This window comes from Neoarius graeffei, chromosome 2 (assembly GCF_027579695.1).
Source record: "Neoarius graeffei isolate fNeoGra1 chromosome 2, fNeoGra1.pri, whole genome shotgun sequence".
NCBI lineage: Eukaryota > Metazoa > Chordata > Actinopteri > Siluriformes > Ariidae > Neoarius > Neoarius graeffei.
Window position 1 is genome coordinate 1,810,149 of NC_083570.1, and position 20,802 is coordinate 1,830,950.

The 20,802-nt window shown below is 42.7% G+C and overlaps 2 protein-coding genes across 2 annotated transcripts; one reads left to right on the top strand and one right to left on the bottom strand.

Moving 5' to 3' along the window:
* Window positions 1-4,930: 4,930 nt before the first annotated feature.
* Window positions 4,931-5,923, top strand: LOC132871099 (trace amine-associated receptor 13c-like). The gene has a single exon (XM_060905211.1). It carries the CDS (start codon window positions 4,931-4,933, stop codon window positions 5,921-5,923), a length of 993 nt encoding a protein of 330 aa, XP_060761194.1.
* Window positions 5,924-17,084: 11,161 nt separating this feature from the next.
* On the bottom strand, window positions 17,085-18,077 carry LOC132871112 (trace amine-associated receptor 13c-like). Its single transcript, XM_060905219.1, has one exon. The coding sequence runs from the start codon at window positions 18,075-18,077 to the stop codon at window positions 17,085-17,087; it is 993 nt and encodes a 330-aa protein (XP_060761202.1).
* Between the last annotated feature and the right edge of the window lie 2,725 nt (window positions 18,078-20,802).

The following is a 20,802-nucleotide window of genomic DNA, read 5'->3' on the forward strand; positions in this document are numbered from 1 at the left end:
AGAAACACTGACTTGCACATGCTGCTTCTCTTGAACATAGACATCCGGAAGTAAGGCGGAAGGTAGTTTGTCGATGTCACCTCAAGACGACGCCAACGATTGGTCAAATTTGTGGGAAAGTTGCGGTGATTAGATATAATTGCAGCACCGCCCTGAATTCGCGGGGATTGGTTGAATTTGCGCTGAAGTTGCAAATCGCAACATCCTGGAGGCTCTGTTTTTTTGCTTGGCCGTCTCCTCACTCCCTGTAGCTTTAGGTACTAAAAATCGATCCATTTTGTCTCTCACGTTGCGCCCCCCCCTGAAGAACTCTGGCGCCCCCCGGGGGGGCGCGCCCCACACTTTGAAAAGCCCTGTTCTAGACAATACAAAAAGCACCACATGCCAAATAAATAATTGAATACATAATAATAACAATAATAATTACACTAATAATGCAATAATAATATTAACAATAAATAATAATAAATTAACATTAAATTAAATATTAACAATAAATAATAAAACACTAATAATATTAACAATACAGTGAACATAATCATTGTCATATTTATTATTATTATTAAAAACAAAATATCAAATAATACTGAAGAGGGGAAAAATAATACTGATCTAAATATGTTGTGTTTTTATTTTTAGACAGTATGTGTTTTGCTAAACACATACTGTCTAAAAATAAAAACACAACATATTTAGATCAGTATTATTTTTTCCCCTCTTCAGTATTATTTGATATTTTGTTTTTAATAATAAAAAATATGATAATGATTATGTTCACTGTATTGTTATGCAGGTAAAAGGGGAAACGGTGTACGGAGAAAATTATAAACAAGTCACAACGCTGAAACACAAGCCCAAAAACCCGCAAAGCACGACTTCTGATTTTTTTTTAAAGCGAGCTCACAAAAAAAGAAACCCCAAAGTCGCTTATAAAAAGTGGAATTGGCAACCCACGCAGTGTTCCAGAAACCAGAATCTCTGATCGCAAGTTCTGTTCTAAATAGCTTTGACAGGTCGTCTTGTTATCAGGAAAACTATTATCTATCTCATAAAAGTCATGGGTTTATTGATTAATAAAACAATATTTAATTATTCAGAACTGAAAATCGTGAAAAGGGTTTGTTGCTTTTGATGTGTGCGTGATCATATGCCATCCGCTCTGAGCTTATGTGCCGGGGCTCAGCCCCGGACAGCCCCGGCCCAATTTAACCCCTGTCTATAATTAATACTCCTCTTGCTGTCGTGATAAATACATGTCTCTCTTCTGGCTCTGTCCTGACTGCCCTCAAAACTGTTGGAGTTACCCCTGTCCTTAAGAAACCTGAGTTGGCTCCAACATCTTTTTCCAGTAATAGACCCATCTTAAATCTTCCCTTTCTAGCTAAAGTGATGGAACAAGTGGTAGCTATGCAACTCCACAAATTTCTTAATGAAAACACACACACTATGAGCCCTTTCAATCTGGTTTCTGTACACATCACAGCCCTGAGACAGCTCTTCTGCATCTTCTTAATGATCTCTACTGGTCTGCTGATTGTGGTTCTGTCAACATTATCCTCCTCCTTGGATTAAGTGCTGCTTTTGACACTATTAACAATGATTTACTCATTTTCTGTCACTCCTTTGTTGATATCACTGACAGTCTGCCACCTCTCCTGATAAGCATGGGATCCCTCAGGGATTAGGTCTCAGGCCTCTTCTCTTTTTTCATGGCCTTAAATTTCACTGCTATGCAGATGATATTCAGCTATATCTCAATACAGACTCCCCTACCAGTGCATTAATTGACTATCTCAGATTTAAAGCTTTGGTTGCAGGAAAACCTTCTCAAGTTAAGCACTGAGAAACCTGAAGATCTACTGGTTGGCCCCAGATCCCTAGTATCTGAATCATCCAACTTTTCTATTAGTATTGAAGGTATGCTTGTTCAGCCTGCTCCTGTTGTCAGAAATCTTAGAGTACTATTTGATCCATCACCCAACTTTGATCTTCATATTAAGCCACTCACCAAACTTGCATTCTTTTACCTTTGTAAGATTGCTCGTCTTTGTCTGCTTCTGATGAGTAATGATGCACAAACTCTAGTTAATGCTTTCATCATGTATCATTTAGATAACTGTAATTCACTCTTCACAGGCCTTCCTGCAAAGTTTTTACAAAAGCTACAATATATTCAGAACTCTGCAGGAAGAGTTCTAACCCATATTAAATGCTCTGCTCACATCACCCCATCCTCCCTCAGCTACACTGGCTACTGGTTCTGTCCTGCATCAAATTTAAAATCTTGCTTGTCTCTTTCAAAGCCCTGCATAATCTTGGTTCTATTTCTAGAACTATTATAGAAGTAAGTTTTCTGATTCCACAGTAACTCTGGATGGCCTTTCTGTTTCTTCACGTGCAGCAGTAAAAGACCTCAGAGTGATTATTGACCCCAGTCTTTCATTCAAAACTCACATTGATAAAATTGCCCAGAAAGCTTTCTTCCATCTCAGAAATATTGCTAAGTTAAGAAATTTAATGTCACTACATGATGCGGAAAAACTAGTTCATGCCTTAGTTACCTCCAGGTTGGATTATTGTAATGCCTTACTGTCTGGATGTTCCAATAAGTGCATAAACAAGCTCCAGTTAGTTCAAAATGCAGAAGCAAGAGTCCTTACTAGAACTAGAAAATATGACCACATGATCCACACTGCATTGGCTCCCAATCAAGTTTTGTATTGATTATAAAATACTACTATTGACCTTTAAAGCACTAAATGGTCTCGCACCACAGTACCTGAGTGAACTTCTGCTCCTCTATGACCTGCCACGCCTACGTAGATCAAAAAGTGCAGGCTATCTGCTGGTACCTCATATAGTGAAGGCTACATCAGGGGGCAGAGCCTTTTCTTACAAAGCCCCACAGTTATGGAACAGCCTTCCAAGTAGTGTTCGGGAATCAGACACAGTCTCAGTGTTTAAGTCTCGGCTGAAAACATATCTGTTTAATCAAGCCTTTTATTAATGGTGTTTATGAGGTAAAGGAGTAGATCTGGAGGATCCTCAGACAGAGTGTTTTGGTAAACTGGGATGTATGGATGCTGTCAGTCCCCATTCGCTTGCTCACTCAAGTTTGTTGACGGTGTAGTGGCTGCTGCTTTATGTCCTGGGGCTCCCTCATGCCTGTGTTACCTTCTGGCTCTCCCCTTTTAGTTATGCTGTCATAGTTAGATGCCGGATTCCCTGCTTGTACTCAGTGTAATATGTATACTGCTCCTACTTATTCAGGTGACATTGGGTATACCTAACAACCTGTGTTTTCTCTCCCTCTCTCTCTCCCCGTCCCCCCAAATCTGTCCCTCTGAGTTACTTGTCAGTCCTGGGATCGAGATGCTGAACCTCTTCTGCTCCTCGGACCTGCCTGATCCATCCTGGTGCCCTGTGTCTGGTTGGAGTCTCATCGCATCGCTCCTGTGGAGGACGGCTCCATGAGGACAGTTGAAAGTCACACTTGGAGGACGCTCTGGACTCTTACAGTAATGCTTTTATGGCTGAGGACTACAGTTGACTTGCTAACTTTAGGACTGCAGTTGTCATGAACAGTTTTGCATTCAAGTTCCCATCAATGAAGAGTTTATAACATCAACAAAACTGACTTCTTGTTAAAACTGTTAATATTATAGTCATGCTGTCTGTTGTTGCTCAAATGAGGATGGGTTCCCTTTTGAGTCTGGTTCCTCTCGAGGTTTCTTCCTCATGTCCTCTGAGGGAGTTTTTCCTTGTCACCGTTGCCACAGGCTTCATCATTGGGGATAGATTAGGGATAAAATTAGCTCATGTTTTAAGTCATTCAAATTGTGTAAAGCTGCTTTGCGACAATGTTTATTGTTAAAAGTGCTATACAAATAAACTTGACAGTACACAGTGAGTACGTCTCTCTGGATACTTTTTCTAGCTTGCTGTGGTTTTTTGCTATCAGATACCAGTTTGGATGACACCCTCCCTTAGTGGAAAATGTGTAATGCTGATCCCTTGCACCTCTAAGGAAAGATTGTCACTCCTCACATCCTGGGAACCTCCAGCGAGCCTCCCCCACTTGGAAGATCATTCCCTGCACCAAGTGACTCACCCCACGAGGCAAGATAAAAATAAATTACCTTTTTACACCTCACAAAATAGTGCAGAATTTTCTGTAAATTAGTGTATATTAATTATAGATACAAATTTAAACAATGCTCACTTTTACACAAGGAACATAATACTTAAATATTTATCATACTTTATCTTAGGTGCTCTATGAATGTTTATTTATGCTCTGTTTTACCCATGGCTGAGGATAATGTGTAATGTGAGAGGAATAGCCTTATTGAGTGCAGGATAGTCACTAACAGCTAAATTTGGCAGCTAAATTTAGTCCACATGGAAAACAATTTCACTGTTCTCTTACTCATCAAAGTGTTTAAACATGTCAGACCACTGAGCAGCACAGGAGGGGAAAAGGTATGTTCATTCGTTTTCTAATTATTAACAACCTGAATACTACTTGGGTGGAGTTTTTTTTTGGTCAGATTCCCAATAAATATAATTAACTGAAGTTGAATATGTGTCCAATGTTCACCACAGTGAACATACATTGATGTATTTGATTTTATACTAACAAACTTGAAATATTCTCAATTTACCTTCACAGAAATCAAAGGCAGTCCACAAGTGCCATCAGTCCAGTCAAAAGCACATGAGACGAAGGAAACATTCTCTAGATATTTAGTTGAGACCTTTTGTTCCAACAAGGCATGACATCATATCTATTATGCTGTCACTCAAATGAGAGGGCTGGGATCATTTTCTAAACTATAAAAGCCCCAGAGTTGCTTGAGTCATGGGTCATTTCATGATGACTCTTTGCAGTTATTGTTTTACTTGTAGACATTAGTGAAATTCCACATACATGAATCTGATGGAGTTTAATCAATCTGATCGCTGTGTGAATTTCTCCTGTCCAGAGAGATCTGTATCTCCTGCAGTTTATATCTTACTGTACGTGTGTTCAGCTGCTGTGGTTCTTCTAACAGTGTGTGGAAATCTGCTCGTCATCATCTCTGTTTTTCACTTCAAGCAGCTTCATACACCGACAAATATGCTCGTGCTTTCTCTGGCCGTGTCAGATTTCCTTGTTGGCATTTTTGTAATGCCGCCGATGTTCAGCTGGGCTATTGAAACCTGCTGGGTATTTGGGAGAGATTTCTGCTCTGTCTTTTGGTTGATTTCTTGTTTCATCATAAACGTTTCAACTTATAATATTGCTCTGATTGCTGTGGATCGATATTTGGCTCTCTCAAACCCCTTTCTCTACATGAACCATGTCTCTGTGAGGATCACTTGTGTTGTAATTGTCTTTGACTGGTGTGTAGTGATGGTCTATAACTTTGCACTCATATATTTAATTGCAGACTTCCCAAGCTTTGTAATGTGTCCTGGAGAGTGTTTTCCCTTCTTGAATGAAGTTTGGACTGTAATTGATCTTGTAATATCATTTATCATTCCACTTTCTGTCATAATCATATTGTATATTGGGGTTTTTGTGATTGCTAAGAAACATGCCACTGCGATCAGAGAGCTTAATAATCACACACGGCCTGAAACACAGAAAATCAGATCACACTCGATGAAATCTGACAGAAAAGCAGCTAAAGTCCTCGGCATTTTAGTGTCTGTGTTTCTGTTGTGTTTGGTTCCATATTTTATTTACAGCTTATTAGGTGACGTTATTGAACTACAGACAGAAACATTACAAAAACTCTCAATCTTGTTTTGTCTTAACTCCACCATTAATCCAGTAATTTATGCTCTGTTTTACCCGTGGTTCAGGAGATGCTTTAAATTAACTATAACACTGCAAATATTCCAAACTGACTCTACATTAATCAGTGTACTTTCATGAAAACCCTTTTTTCACTCCTTATGTGCCTACAGTAAATACTGCTGTTGTATCATATAAAATTTGAACTGATATAAAAATAAAATTTCAGTGTTCAGTTTAAGGTATACTGAACTGTATTATCCACTAGCAATATTTGTTTAGCTGTCAGGAATTGTATTAACAACAGAAGCTGAAGATAAGAATTAAATCGTTAAAAAATACAGATTATATCATGAACTACAAATCAGCATACAGGGAGCATAAGACTAACACATTTTCACCAATAAAATTGTGATTAATTTGTACTTTTTAGTGATTATTTTAACATTTGATGTTAAAATTGTAATTTCCCTATAAATAGATAATGGACAGCTTCATGAAATAATAAAGAATCACTCTATATGCCTTGTCTCTTGCTGCTAGCAATGGAGACATGAGCTATGGAACCAGAAACTTTGTAGAATGTGAATTAAGAAGTATTTAAAATGACCCCAGTAGCAATAAAATAATCAGAATTGTGTATATATGAATGAAACAAAACTTCTCTCAGGTCCAGGAAACTAGTTAAATTAAAAAAAGAAAAAAAATGTTTCTTCCAGCCCCTGTATTTTCTTTAAAACCAGTAACAAATCCCTTATGCACAACAAAAGCATCCCCATGTTGATAATACACACAAAATCTCAATTCCATCATCTCATAGATGTGGAATGACTTTCCAAAAGTGGAATGACTTATAACCACATTAGCCAGTTTCACCCAGATGAGAATGGGTCCTGTCTTTGTTTTTTCTTCTTGTTGGAAGAATGTCCTTACCACCATCTCCTCTAGCTTGCTCCTTTAGGGTAAATGTTAAATAATAATAATAATAATAATAATAATAATAATAATGTTACATTTCTATTGTGTGTTTCACTCTCCCAAGGTCATTTTCCGGGGGGGGGGGTTTCATTGAAGGGATAAGTCTTTAATTGAGATTTGAAAGTAAGAGTAGTCACAGAGAGATAGAGGAAGAAAATCCCAGAGTTTGTGAACAATGGCACTGAAGGACCTGCCTCCCATGGTGGAAACTCTGGTGCGTGGGACAAGAAGTTGGTTGTTCCTAGAAGACCTTAGTGAGTGATAGGGGGTATAGGAGGTCAGTAGTTCCCTCAGGAAAATAGGACCAAGATTATGCAGGGCTTTGAAAAAGACAAACAAGATTTTAAATTTGATGCAGGACAGAACCAGTAGCCAGTGTAGCTGAGGGAGGATGGGGTGATGTGAGCAGAGCATTTAATATGGGTTAGAATTCTAGCTGCAGAGTTCTGAATATATTGTAGCTTTTGCAAAAACTTTGCAGGAAGGCCTGTGAAGAGTGAATTACAGTTATCTAAATGATACATGATGAAAGCATTAACTAGAGTTTGTGCATCATTACTAGTCAGATGCAGACAAAGACGAGCAATCTTAGAAAGGTAAAAGAATGCAAGTTTGGTGAGTGGCTTAATATGAAGATCAAATTTGGGTGATGGATCAAATAGTACTCTAAGATTTCTGACAACAGGAGCAGGCTGAACAAGCATACCATCAATACTAATAGAAAAGTTGGATGATTCAGATACTAGGGATCTGGGGCCAACCAGTAGATTTTCAGATTTCATAGTGCTTAACTTGAGAAGGTTTTTCTGCAACCAAAGCTTTAAATCTGAGATTGTCAATTAGTGGACTGGTAGGGGAGTCTGTATTGAGATATAGCTGAATATCATCTGCATAGCAGTGAAATTTAAGGCCATGAAAAAAAGAGAAGAGGCCCAATCATTGATCCCTAAGGGATCCCATGCTTAACAGGAAAGGTGGTAGACTGTCAGTGATATCAACAAAGGAGAGACAGAAAATGAGTACATCATTGTTAGCAGTGTCAAAAGCAGCACTTAATTCAAGGAGGAGGAGAAGGTTGACAGAACCACAATCAGCAGACCAGTAGAGATCATTCAGAAGATGCAGAAGAGCTGTCTCAGGGCTGTGATGTTTATAGAAACCAGATTGAAAGGACTCATAGTGTTTGTCTTCATTAAGAAAAGTGTGGAGTTGCAGAGCTACCACTTGTTCCATCACTTTAGCTAGAAAGGGAAGATTTAAGATGGGTCTATTACTAGAAAAAGATGTTGGAGCCAATTTGGGTTTCTTAAGGACAGGGGTAACTGCAACAGTTTTGAGGGCAGTCAGGACAGAGCCAGAAGAGAGACATGTATTTATCACTATAGCAATAGGAGTATTAATTATAGATGAATGTGTCTTAAGCAGTGGGGTGGGGGCAGGGTCAAGTAGACAGGAGGAAGGATTAGACTTACTGATGAGTTCAGTGATCGAAAGAGAGTCAACAGATTTGAAGCAAGTGAGTTTTGTAGGCAGAGTTGGAACATCAGTGGGTGAGAAAGAATGGGAAGGAGAAGGAAAACAACAATCCTCCCCGACAGTATGGTTTACCTTCTGTAATGGAAACTTCTAATAAACACTTCAGAATGCTTAGCAGTTGTCTTTTCAGTTATTTATTATAGTAGATCATATCTTGTCAAACAGAGATATAAAATAGGAAAGGAAAGAAGAAAAGAAGAAGAAGAAGACACCATTTCAGTGATGCTGAGAGTATACGCACTCTGAGTTGTATCTTAGTGACTGTTATCTATTATACTCTAAAGGCATTCGCTTACTGCTTGCATCTTCACGTAATTGGCTCGAGATTTTCTATGAAGCTTTGTTAAAGCGTGCACCTGGCATGCTCTGGGATGTGCAGGAACTCAGACACCCTAATTATCACCAGCCAAGGCCACAGAAAGACAATTACAGCATGTGGAAAAACAACTCTTCTCAGTACACTAGGCCACTTGAGCTCAACACACAGAAACACAGAGAATAGGAATGTTCATTCACTAAATTTCCTTCACACTTCATAATGGCCAGTAATGGTAGCTGAGGTCTGCAACTTCAGCTAATGGTGCCCACAGTACCAACAAACTTCCCCTTACAGGCCAGCACCAGCTCCGTTAATCCCCCTTCCCATCATCAGGAATTGAGCATGTTGGCATGGATCTTATTGGACCACTGCCTAAGTCCACCTGGGGCCACAACTACATCTTGGTGACTGGCGCCACCCAATAGCCAGAGGGTGTCACTCTCAACTAAGCCATGTCTAAAAACATTACCATGGAACTGATGCTCCTCTTCAGGTGGGTCAGAATTTCCAAGGACCTGCTCACAGACCAGGGCACCCCATTTGTCTCCAAGCTGAAGTCAGACCTATGGCAGCTGGTGCAGGTCAAACACATCAAGACCTCAATCTACCACCCTCAGAATGACAGCCTTGTGGAGTGATTCAACCAAACTCTCAAGCAAATTTTGAAAAGGGTGGTGCATGAAGTTGGATGAAACTAGGACCTACTCCTCCCCGACATCCTTTTTACCATGTGATAGACTCCTCGGGCCTCTAGAGGGTTCATGCCTTTTGAGCCCTTTTTCAGCTGAAGCCCAGGGGTCTCTTGGATACCCTCAGGGAAGCCTGGGAGGAACAGCCATCCCCATTCTGCTCCCTCATCGACTAGATCCAAGAGATGCAATAGTGGATTGAGCGGGTGGCCTCCATCATACAGAAGCAGATGTGGGTGGCCCAGAGAAAGCAGCAACGAGTCTATAATTGGCTGGCCCAAACTCAAGAATTTCAGCCCGGTGACTGTGTGCTGTTGCTCCTCCCAAATGAGAGCTGCAAGTCCCTTGCTTGCTGGCAAGGTCCTTGTGTCATCCAGGAGCAACTAGATCCTGCAAACTACCACGTGCAGCAGCCAGGTAAGAGAGCCCTCATCCAACTTTACAACATACACCTGCTAAAGCATTAGACTGAGCTGGTGCTGGTGCTTTCAACCTTTCCTGTTCCCTCCTCACGTCCATCCAATCCAGAGCAGGTCCACAGGGGAGAGGAATTGACACCTGCCCAACTACAAGAGTTTAAGAACTGGAGGATCAGTTCAGGGACATGTTCTCTGCAGAGCTCAGGGGGACCCATCTGTTGCAACATGAGATCAAGACCCCCGCTGGATTAGTCATCCGACAAAAGTCCTACTGAGTCCCAGAGGCCCACCATCATGCTATAGAGGCAGAAGTAGCCTGGATGCTGCAGAATGGCATCATTGAAGAATCCACCAGCCCCTGGTTTAGTCCCATCTTGGTTGTGCCCAAATCTGATGGAAACTTCTGGCTGTGCAATGACTTCCGGAGGCTGAACGAGGTATCGGAGTTTGACAGCTACCCCCTGCCATGAGCCGATGACCTCATTGAGAGCTTAGGGAGGGCCCAGTTCATATCCATCCTTGACCTAACCAAAGGGTATTGGCAGGTAGCCGCCGTCCGTGCCAAATCTCAATAGTGGCAGTTCAGCATCACTGGCAGAAAACAGCACCAAGTGCACACATGAGGGGAGGAGAGGCTTAAAGCAGCTTGGCTGGCAGCCATTAATGATGGCACATGCATTCACCCTATAGAACTTTAAATATAGAACTAAGATAAGCATGGGATCCCTCAGAGATTAGGTCTCAGGCCTCTTCTCTTTTTTCATGGCCTTAAATTTCACTGGTATGCAGATGATTTTCAGCTATATCTCAATACAGACTCCCCTACCAGTGCATTAATTGACTATCTCAGATTTAAAGCTTTGGTTGCAGGAAAACCTTCTCAAGTTAAGCACTGAGAAACCTGAAGATCTACTGGTTGGCCCCAGATCCCTAGTATCTGAATCATCCAACTTTTCTATTAGTATTGATGGTATGCTTGTTCAGCCTGCTCCTGTTGTCAGAAATCTTAGAGTACTATTTGATCCATCACCCAACTTTGATCTTCATATTAAGCCACTCACCAAACTTGCATTCTTTTACCTTTGTAAGATTGCTCATCTTTGTCTGCTTCTGACTAGTAATGATGCACAAACTCTAGTTAATGCTTTCATCATGTATCATTTAGATAACTGTAATTCACTCTTCACAGGCCTTCCTGCAAAGTTTTTACAAAAGCTACAATATATTCAGAACTCTGCAGGAAGAGTTCTAACCCATATTAAATGCTCTGCTCACATCACCCCATCCTCCCTCAGCTACACTGGCTACTGGTTCTGTCCTGCATCAAATTTAAAATCTTGCTTGTCTCTTTCAACGCCTTGCATAATCTTGGTTCTATTTTCCTGAGGGAACTACTGACTTCCTATACCCCCTCTCACTCACTAATGTCTTCTAGCAGCAACCAACTTCTTGTCCCACGCACCAGAGTTTCCACCATGGGAGGCAGGTCCTTCAGTGCCATTGTTCACAAACTCTGGAATTTTCTTCCTCAGTCTCTCTGTGACTGCTCTTCTTTCTCAACTTTCAAATCTCAGTTAAAGACTTATCCCTTCCATGAACATTTATCTTCCTCTCTAACTGCTTAATCCCCCCCGTAAAATGACCTTGGGATCGTGAAACGCACTATCGAAATTTAACATTGTTATTATTACTGTGTTATCACATGGTACACGTGCACCAAAAGAATTGCTTTCTGTCAAGTCATAGTAAGCACCTCATACAGACGGTACTTTCCTAAGTATGCTTGATGTTCCCAATACGGCTGATGTTTGGAGTGTGCAATGATTGTATTTCACATCAAGTTGATCTCGTTATGGGTGACGAGATGTGGTGAGTAGGATCCAAAAGCAGAGACACAAACCAGAAAATCCAATGATTAAAAAAAAAAGATTTAAAGTCCAAGAGAATAAACAAACAAAAATAGCAAAAATACTCCAGAGAAGAAAAAAAAAAAACATAGCACAAAAACATTAAAAAAATGGCAAGATGAGAGTGCAAAAACTGTGGCAAAGAATAGGCAAAAACAGAGAGCAAAAATCCAGGAAGCAAAATGGCACAGAGATGACGTGAGAAACAGACAAGATGTTCTGTCAAAGTCCCCTTCTGAGAACGGCCTATTTATACACAGCAGAGCAGACCAGGAAGTGGATGCTGGCAAGATGGAAGTCCTGTACCAGATCCGGATTGTGCTGAGCTGGGAGATAATAAATCTCTGGAGTGGAAGTCCGGGGTGGATCATGACAGTACCCCTCCCCTTCAATGAGGGCCTCCAGGCGCTTTAGGAAGAGTGTCAGGGTGTTGCCAGTGGAACTCCCTGATAAGTGTTGGGTCCAGTATGAACCTGGCGGGGACCCACCTTCTCTCCTCCAGACCGTAACTGTCCCAGTCCACCAGGTACTGAAAACCTCTGCCTCGCCGCCACACCTTCAGCAGTTTCTTGACCATGTAGGCCTCGCCACCATCGATGAGCCTGGGAGGAGGAGGGGATTTGGACAGTGGGAGCAAAGGACTGGAAACCAGAGGTTTAAGCTGTGATACATGAAAGGTAGGGTGAACATGTCACATGGTGAGTGGTAATGCCAGTCTAACAGAACATGGGTTGATTACCTTCTTGATGAGGAAGTGTCCAAGGAACCTGGGTGCCAGCTTGCGAGAGACAGCCCTAAGTGCCAGCTGGTGCATGGAGAGCATAACTCGTTGGCCCACTCGGTAGGTGGGTGCCTTGGAGCGATGTTGGTCAGCCTGCTACTTGGTTGTGAGTGCGGCGCGAATGAGTCTTCTCCGGGCCAATGCCCACATCCTCCTGCAGCGGTGTATAAAGGCCTGGGCTGATGGTACGCCGACCTCCTCCTCCTGGCTGGGGAAAAGTAGTGGTTGGTACCCTAGTGAGCACTGGAATGGAGAGAGACCTGTGGCAGAAGAAGGCAGAGTGTTGTGCGTATTCGATCCAAGGAAGGTACTTGCTCCAAGAATTGGCATCCCTGGATGCCATGCAACTGAGTGCAACTTCCAAAGCCTGGTTGGCCCATTCTGCCTGGCTGTTGGTCTGTGGGTGGAAGCCTGAGGAGAGACTACAGGTGGCCCCGATGTTCCTCCAGGGAGTGAGAGAAAATCAAGATATCATCCAGGTAAACAAAGACAAAGGTGTTAAGTCCCTCAAGACATCATTAACCAATGCCTGGAATACTGCGGGTGCATTATTCAGGCTGAAAGGAACAACGAGGTACTCATAGTGGCCTATGGCAGTGTTGAAGGCCGTCTTCCACTCGTCCCCTTCCCTGATCCCAACTAGGTGATAGGCGTTGTGTAAGTCCAGTTTAGTGAACACCTTGGCTCCCTCGAGTAGTTCAAAGGCTGTAGTCATAAGTGGTAGTGGATAGCGGTTCTTGACCGTGATGGCGATGAGACCTCAATAGTCAATGCAGAGGTGGAGCGACTTGTCTTTCTTCTCTATGAAGAAGAATCCCGCCCCTGCCGGGGAGGAGGAAGGGCAGATAATCCCAGCTGCCAGATACTCAGTGATGTATTTCTCCATGGCCTGTCTCTCGGTGGGGGAAAGAGAGTAGAGACGTCCTTTGGGTGGCGCAGTCCCTGGTAGGAGGTCAATACTGCAGTCATAAGACCTATGAGGGGGAAGGGACACTGTTCGGGTCTTACTGAAGACAGGCTTGAGGTCCAGATACTCTGGAGGCACATGAGAAAGGTCGGGAAACTCGCTGGCTAAGGGTGGAGGTGGTTTGGCGGGAGGCAGAGTGGAGTTCAGGCAGGAGGCCAGGCAGGAAGGACTCCAGCCTAAGATGATGTGGTCAGTCCAGTTTAAGTGGGGGTTGTGCTGCGTCAACCAGCATAATCCAAGAATAATGGGAACGTGAGGGTTGTTCATGACGTGAAGTTGTATAGTTTCGGAGTGATTACCTGAAATCCTTAGGGTGAGCAGGGTGGTGAGGTGAGTGATGGTGGTCAAGCCAGTGCCATTGAGTGTCAGGATGGTGAGAGGGACCTTGAAGGCGAGTAACAAAATTCTGAGATCCTTGGCGGTGGCGGAGCAGATCAGGTTCCTGTCCACCTCTGAGTCGACGAGCGCCTGAAGATGGTGATGCCAGTTGTGGAGAGTGATAACAGGGCACAACGGTTGGTTGGCAGGGGACTGGTTCTGAGCATCACCCACCAGGGCCCCTTGATTCATGGGTGAGCTCGTCCTTTTAGCGGGCATGCTTGGCAGATGTGTCCCTGCTGACCACAGTAGAAGCAAGCCCCCGTGCTCCATTGACACAGTCGTTCCTCCGCTGACACCTGTACCCAATCTACCTGCATGGGTTTGATGGACGAGGCGGGTGGTGGAGAGGGGTTGAAGTTGAGGTGGCTCCACCCTCTCCTCCGTTGTTGAACCCTCGCATCAATACGATTGGCAAGGTCCATCAGGCTGGAGAGGTCTGACAGCAGTTCCCGTGAGAGGAGTTCATCCTTGATGACATCGGATAAGCCATATAGGAACGCGTCAACCAGGGCAATCTTGTTCCAACCGCATGACACTGCCAACATCCGGAACTCGATGGCATAATCCGAGGTAGATTGGGACCCCTGCTGCAGCTCCATGAGCTCCCTTGCCGCCTCCCAGCCAGACAGACAGCAGTCGAATGTTTGCCTCATTTCCTCAGAGAATTCCTTGAAGCTGGAATGGCAGTCTGGGACGTCAGCGTCCCAGACTGCCGTCCCCCATTCCCTGGCCTTGCTGGTGAGGAGAGTGACGGTATAGGCTACCTGGGAGCATTCTGTGGGGAAAGCCAGAGGTTGAAGCTCCAAGATCAGCGAGCACTGTGACAAAGATCTCCACTGTAGGGCTGAGGCGAAGGGAGTCTTGGTTCATGGAGAGCGGCGGTGGCAGGAGGTGAAGAAAGAGATGGCTGGGCAGGGGTAGGCATGGCTTGGGAGTGCTGGAGTTGTGTGGCTAGGAGGTTGAGTGAGTCAGACAAGGTGGCCAGGTTCTGGGTGATCTGCCTGAGTTCCTGTTGGTGAGTCCCGAGGAGGGCTCCTTGCTGCTGCATAGCCGTTCTCAGATTGTTCAGTTCTGCTGGATCCATGTTGGCCAGAACGTACTGTTAAGGGTGATGCAATGTGGTGAGTAGGATCCAAAAGCAGAAACACAAACCAGAAAATCCAATGAATAAAAAAAGATTTAATTAAAGTCCAAGAGAATAAACAAACAAAAATAGCAAAAATAATCCAGACAAAAAAAAACTGTAAACAAAAAACATAGCACAAAAACATGAAAAAATAGCAAGATGAGAGTGCAAAAACTGTGACAAAGAACAGGCAAAAACAGAGAGCAAAAATCCAGGCAGCAAAATGTCACAACATGAGAAACAAAGTCCCCTTATGAGAGCGGCCTATTTACGGCGTATTCACACCTATGTTGTTTGGTCCGGACCAAACAAACCAAATTTCCCTTGGTCCAGACCTTTTGGGTTAGTCTGAATACAAACCACCAAACTCTGGTCCGGACCAAACAAGCGGACCGAGACCGAGCTGCAAGGTCGGACTCGGTCCGGACCAAAGGAACCCTGGTGCGGATCTTTTGGAGGTGTGAAAGCAGACCGGACCTAATCCGACAGTTTTGCTTTTTTGTACCTCGGGAGCTTCCGTCTTTTGTCGAGCATTATGGGAAACAGAGTCTTGACACTCCACCGCAAAGTGCAAACACTGTTTCGGTTGTCATGGGAACCTTACAACAGTCGTTCAGTCATTCAGACCAGTGGTAGGCTAGACTACAGAGTACAAAAATGAGTAGGGGGCAAACGTGGGTCGAGGAAGAAACGCGTACCCTTGTGGATATATGGGCAGATGTCCACATATCTGAGCTTTTGGAGAGAACACACAAAAATGCCGACGTGTTTGCTGTATTCAGTGAGAAAATGAAGGAGAAGGGGTTCACGCGCTCCCCAGAACAATGTCGGCTAAAAGTGAAGAAACTCCGTCAGACCTACATTAAAATCAGGGACATTCTTTCAAAAAGTGGCAGTACTAGCGACTTGCGTGAAGAGCCAGAACTGTCACAACATGATGTGCGCTCATCAGCGCTATCCTCCGTGACTACTTTTGAACTTAACGCTTTGTGCGCGTGTTGTCTCTGAAAGACCTCAGGGCGCGTGGCTTTGTTGACAGATTTTGGTCCGCTTACTAAAATGTACAGTGTGAAAGCGAACCGCACCAAAATGAAAAAATAAAAAAAACATTTGGTTCGGACCAAAGGAAGTGAACTATCAAACTATCCTGGTCTAAATACACCCTTATACACAGCAGAGCGGACCAGGAAGTGAATGCTGGCAAGATGGAAGTCCTGTCCCGGATCTGGATTGCGCTGAGCTGGGAGATAATAAATCTCTGGAGTGGAAGTCCGGGGTGGATCATGATAGATATAGATACTGATGTAACATTATTATTATTATTATTATTATTATTATTATTATTATTATTTAACATTTACATTTATCCTAAAGGAGCAAGCTAGAGGAGATGGTGGAAAGGAAATTTTTCTGACAAGAAGAAGAAACAAAGAGAGAACCCATTCTCATCTGGGTGAAACTGGCTAATGTGGTTATAAGTCATTCCACTTTTGGAAAGTCATTCCACATCTATGAGATGATGGAATTGAGATTTTGTGTGTATTATCAACATGGGGATGTTTTTGTTGTGCATAAGGGATTTATTACTGGTTTTAAAGAAAATACAGGGGCTGGAAGAAACATTTTTTTCTTTTTTTAATTGAACTGGTTTCCTGGACCTGAGAGAAGTTTTGTTTCATTCATATTTACACAATTCTGATTATTTCATTGCTGCTGGGGTCATTTTAAATACTTCTTAATTCACATTCTACAAAGTTTCTGGTTCCATAGCTCATGTCTCCATTGCGAGCAGCAATAGACATACACACACACACACACACACACACACACATATATATATGTGTGTGTGTGTGTGTGATTCTTTATTATTTCATGAAGGTACCCATTATCTTTTTACAGGGAAATTACAATTTTAACATCAAATGTTAAAATAATGAAAATGTGTTAGTCTTATGCTCCCTGTACGCTGATTTGTAGTAATGAATTGTTCATGATATGATCTGTATTTTTTAATGATTTAATTCTTATCTTCAGCTTCTGTTGTTCATACAATTCGTGACATCTAAACAAATATTGCTAGTGAATAATACAGTTCAGTATACCTTAAATTGAACACTGAAATTTTATTTGTGATATAAGTTCAAATTTTATATCACACAACAGCAGTAATTAGGCACATAAGGAGTGAAAAAAGGGTTTTCATGAAAGTACACTGATTAATGTAGAGTCAGTTTGGAATATTTGCAGTGTTATAGTTAATTTAAAGCATCTCCTGAACCACGGGTAAAACAGAGCATAAATTACTGGATTAATGGTGGAGTTAAGACAAAACAAGATTGAGAGTTTTTGTAATGTTTCTGTCTGTAGTTCAATAACATAACCTAATAAACTGTAAATAAAATACGGAAGCAAACACACCAGGAACACAGACACTAAAATGCCGAGGACTTTAGCTGCTTTTCTGTCAGATTTCATCGAGTGTGACGTGATTTTCTGTGTTTCAGGCCGTGTGTGATTATTAAGCTCTCTAATAGCAGTGGCGTGTTTCTTAGCAATCACAAAAACCCCAGTATACAATATGATTATGATAGAAAGTGGAATGATAAATGATATTACAATATCAATTACTGTCCAAACTTCATTCAAGAAGGGAAAACACTCTCCAGGACACATTACAGAGCTTAGAAAGTCTGCAATTAAATATAGAAGTGCTAAGTTATAGACCATCACTACACCCCAGTCAAAGACAATTACAACACAAGTGATCCTCACAGAGACATGGTTCAGGTAGAGAAAGGGGTTTGAGAGAGCCAAATATCGATCCACAGCAATCAGAGCAATATTATAGGTTGAAACATTTATGCTGAAACAAGAAATCAACCAAAAGACAGAGCAGAAATCTCTCCCAAATATCCAGCAGGTTTCAATAGCCCAGCTGAACATTGGCGGCATTACAAAAATGCCAACAAGGAAATCTGACACAGCCAGAGAAAGCACGAGCATGTTTGTTGGTGTGTGAAGCTGCTTGAAGTGAAAAACAGAGATGATGACGAGCAGATTTCCACACACTGTTAGAAGAACCACAGCAGCTGAACACACGTACAGTAAGATATAAACTGCAGGAGATACAGATCTCTCTGGACAGGAGAAATTCACACAGCGATCAGATTGATTAAACTCCATCAGATTCATGTATGTGAAATTTCACTAATGTCTACAGAGCTTCAAGTAAAACAATAACTGCAAAGAGTCATCATGAAATGACCCATGACTCAAGCAACTCTGGGGCTTTTATAGTTTAGAAAATGATCCCAGCCCTCTCATTTGAGTGACAGCATAATAGATATGATGTCATGCCTTGTTGGAACAAAAGGTCTAAACTAAATATCTAGAGAATGTTTCCTTCGTCTCATGTGCTTTTGACTGGACTGATGGCACTTGTGGACTGCCTTTGATTTCTGTGAAGGTAAATTGAGAATATTTCAAGTTTGTTAGTATAAAATCAAATACATCAATGTATGTTCACTGTGGTGAACATTGGACACATATTCAACTTCAGTTAATTATATTTATTGGGAATCTGACCAAAAAAAAAAAAAAAAAACTCCACCCAAGTAGTATTCAGGTTGTTAATAATTAGAAAATGAATGAACATACCTTTTCCCCTCCTGTGCTGCTCAGTGGTCTGACATGTTTAAACACTTTGATGAGTAAGAGAACAGTGAAATTGTTTTCCATGTGGACTAAATTTAGCTGCCAAATTTAGCTGTTAGTGACTATCCTGCACTCAATAAGGCTATTCCTCTCACATTACACATTATCCTCAGCCATGGGTAAAACAGAGCATAAATAAACATTCATAGAGCACCTAAGATAAAGTATGATAAATATTTAAGTATTATGTTCCTTGTATAAAAGTAAGCATTGTTGATTTTTTATCTATAATTAATATACACTAATTTACAGAAAATTCTACACTATTTTGTGAGGTGCAAAAAGGTAATTTATTTTTATTTTGCCTCTTGGGGTGAGTCACTTGGCGCAGGGAATGATCTTCCAAGTGGGGGATGGAGGTTCCCAGGATGTGAGGAGTGACAATCTTTCCTTAGGGTAGTATCTCACTGGGCTGCGACTGTCTGTGACTGGTTGGAGACACAATAATTGCGATAAAATATGTGAATTAGCGACAATTTTCACTTGGAATCACACTGAATCGATATTCGCATATTTTACCGCAATTGTTGTGTCTCCAACTAATCACAGGCTGTCACAGCCCGCCTTTCCCTCGGCAGGCAGGGAAGTAGAGGAATCCTCACAGAAACTGACTTGAGAAGGGTTCGCGACGGCTTTGCGACACCAGCGACGCATTTGCGGCTATTGTGAGAGAAATTTTGTCGCACTAATTTTTTGAACATGTTCAAAATTTCAGCAACAAAGGAGCAACACTTTGCAACTCATGCGAGGAAATTGAGAAGCCCCGTGAATGTTTCAAGACACTTTTGAAACTCTCTCCTGAATAACATTTGCAATTTTTTGCAAGCTGTCACAGCTCAGTGAGATACTAGCTTTAGAGGTGTAGGGGATCAGTTTTACAGATTTTCCACTGAGGGAGGGCTTCATCCAAATTGGTATCTGATAGCAAAAAACCACAGCAAGCTAGAAAAAGCATACAGAGGGAAGTACTCACTGTGTACTGTGTCCAACCCTTATATACTCTCCTGCTGTCTTGTGGAGGATGAATGCATGTGCCATCATTAATGGCTGCCAGCCATGCTGCATTAATCCTCTCCTCCCCTTGTGTGTGCAGTTGGTGCTGTTTTCTGCCAGTGGTGCTGAACTGCCACTGCTGAGATTTGACACGGACAGTGGGGCATTGTTTGTTCAGCAGCATGGCAGCGGTACAGTGAGGAGTGCCTGAGAGAGGGAGAAGATGGCTGCCAGCCCACCGTCTTTACAATGCCACTCCCTCAGACTGTGGCCAGAGCACATGCTGTCAGGAGAGACCATCTGTATTGCCATTGTGGGCTCCTGCTCAGGTTTGTACCTGAATCGAGAAGCCTTGGAGAGAGAGAAACCAACAGCTTATTTTATGGTTAGAGTTTTTGTCTTTGGTCAACCATTGGAGTGGGGCATGATCGATGAAAAGAGTGAAGTGTTGTCATGTTCAGCAATACTGGAGTTCTCAGTAGGATGTCCATCAGCCTTTGAAATGTCGCGGGTACTCCATGATGCCCGAAAAGGAGGACCCTGTACTGCCAGTGCCTGGAACTGATGCTGAATCCCATCTTGGGCTTTGTCTCTCTGGAGAGGGCTACCTGCCAGTACCCTCTGGGTACATCAAGGATGCATATGAACTGGGCCCTCCCGAGGCTCTCAATGAGGTCATCGGCTCATGGCAGGGAGTAGCTGTCGAACTCCAATACCTCGTTCAGCCTCCGGAGGTCATTGCACAGTCAGAAGCTTCCATCAGGTCTGGGCACAACCAAGATGGGGCTAAACCAGGGGCTGGTGGATTCCTCGATGATGTAGTTCTGCCTCTATAGCTTGACAGCGGGCCTCTGGGACTCAGTAGGGTATTTGTCGGGTGACTAATCCAGTGGGGGGGGGGGGGGGGGGGTTAGGTTTATTTATTTAGCACTTATAAGAACAATGGTGCAAGGAGGGAATGAAGCCTGAAGGGCTTGTATTAGAGTCTTGATCTCATGTTGCAACAGATGGGTCCCCCTGAGCTCTGTAGAGAACATGTCCCTGAACTGATCCTCCAGTTCTTACAGCTCTTGTAGTTGGGCAGGTGTCAATTCCTCTCCCTTGTGGACCTGCTCTGGATTGGATTGAGCTGAGGAGGGAACAGAAAAAGGCTGAAAGCACCAGCACCAGCTCAGTCCATTGGTTTAGCAGGTGCATGTTGTAAAGTTGG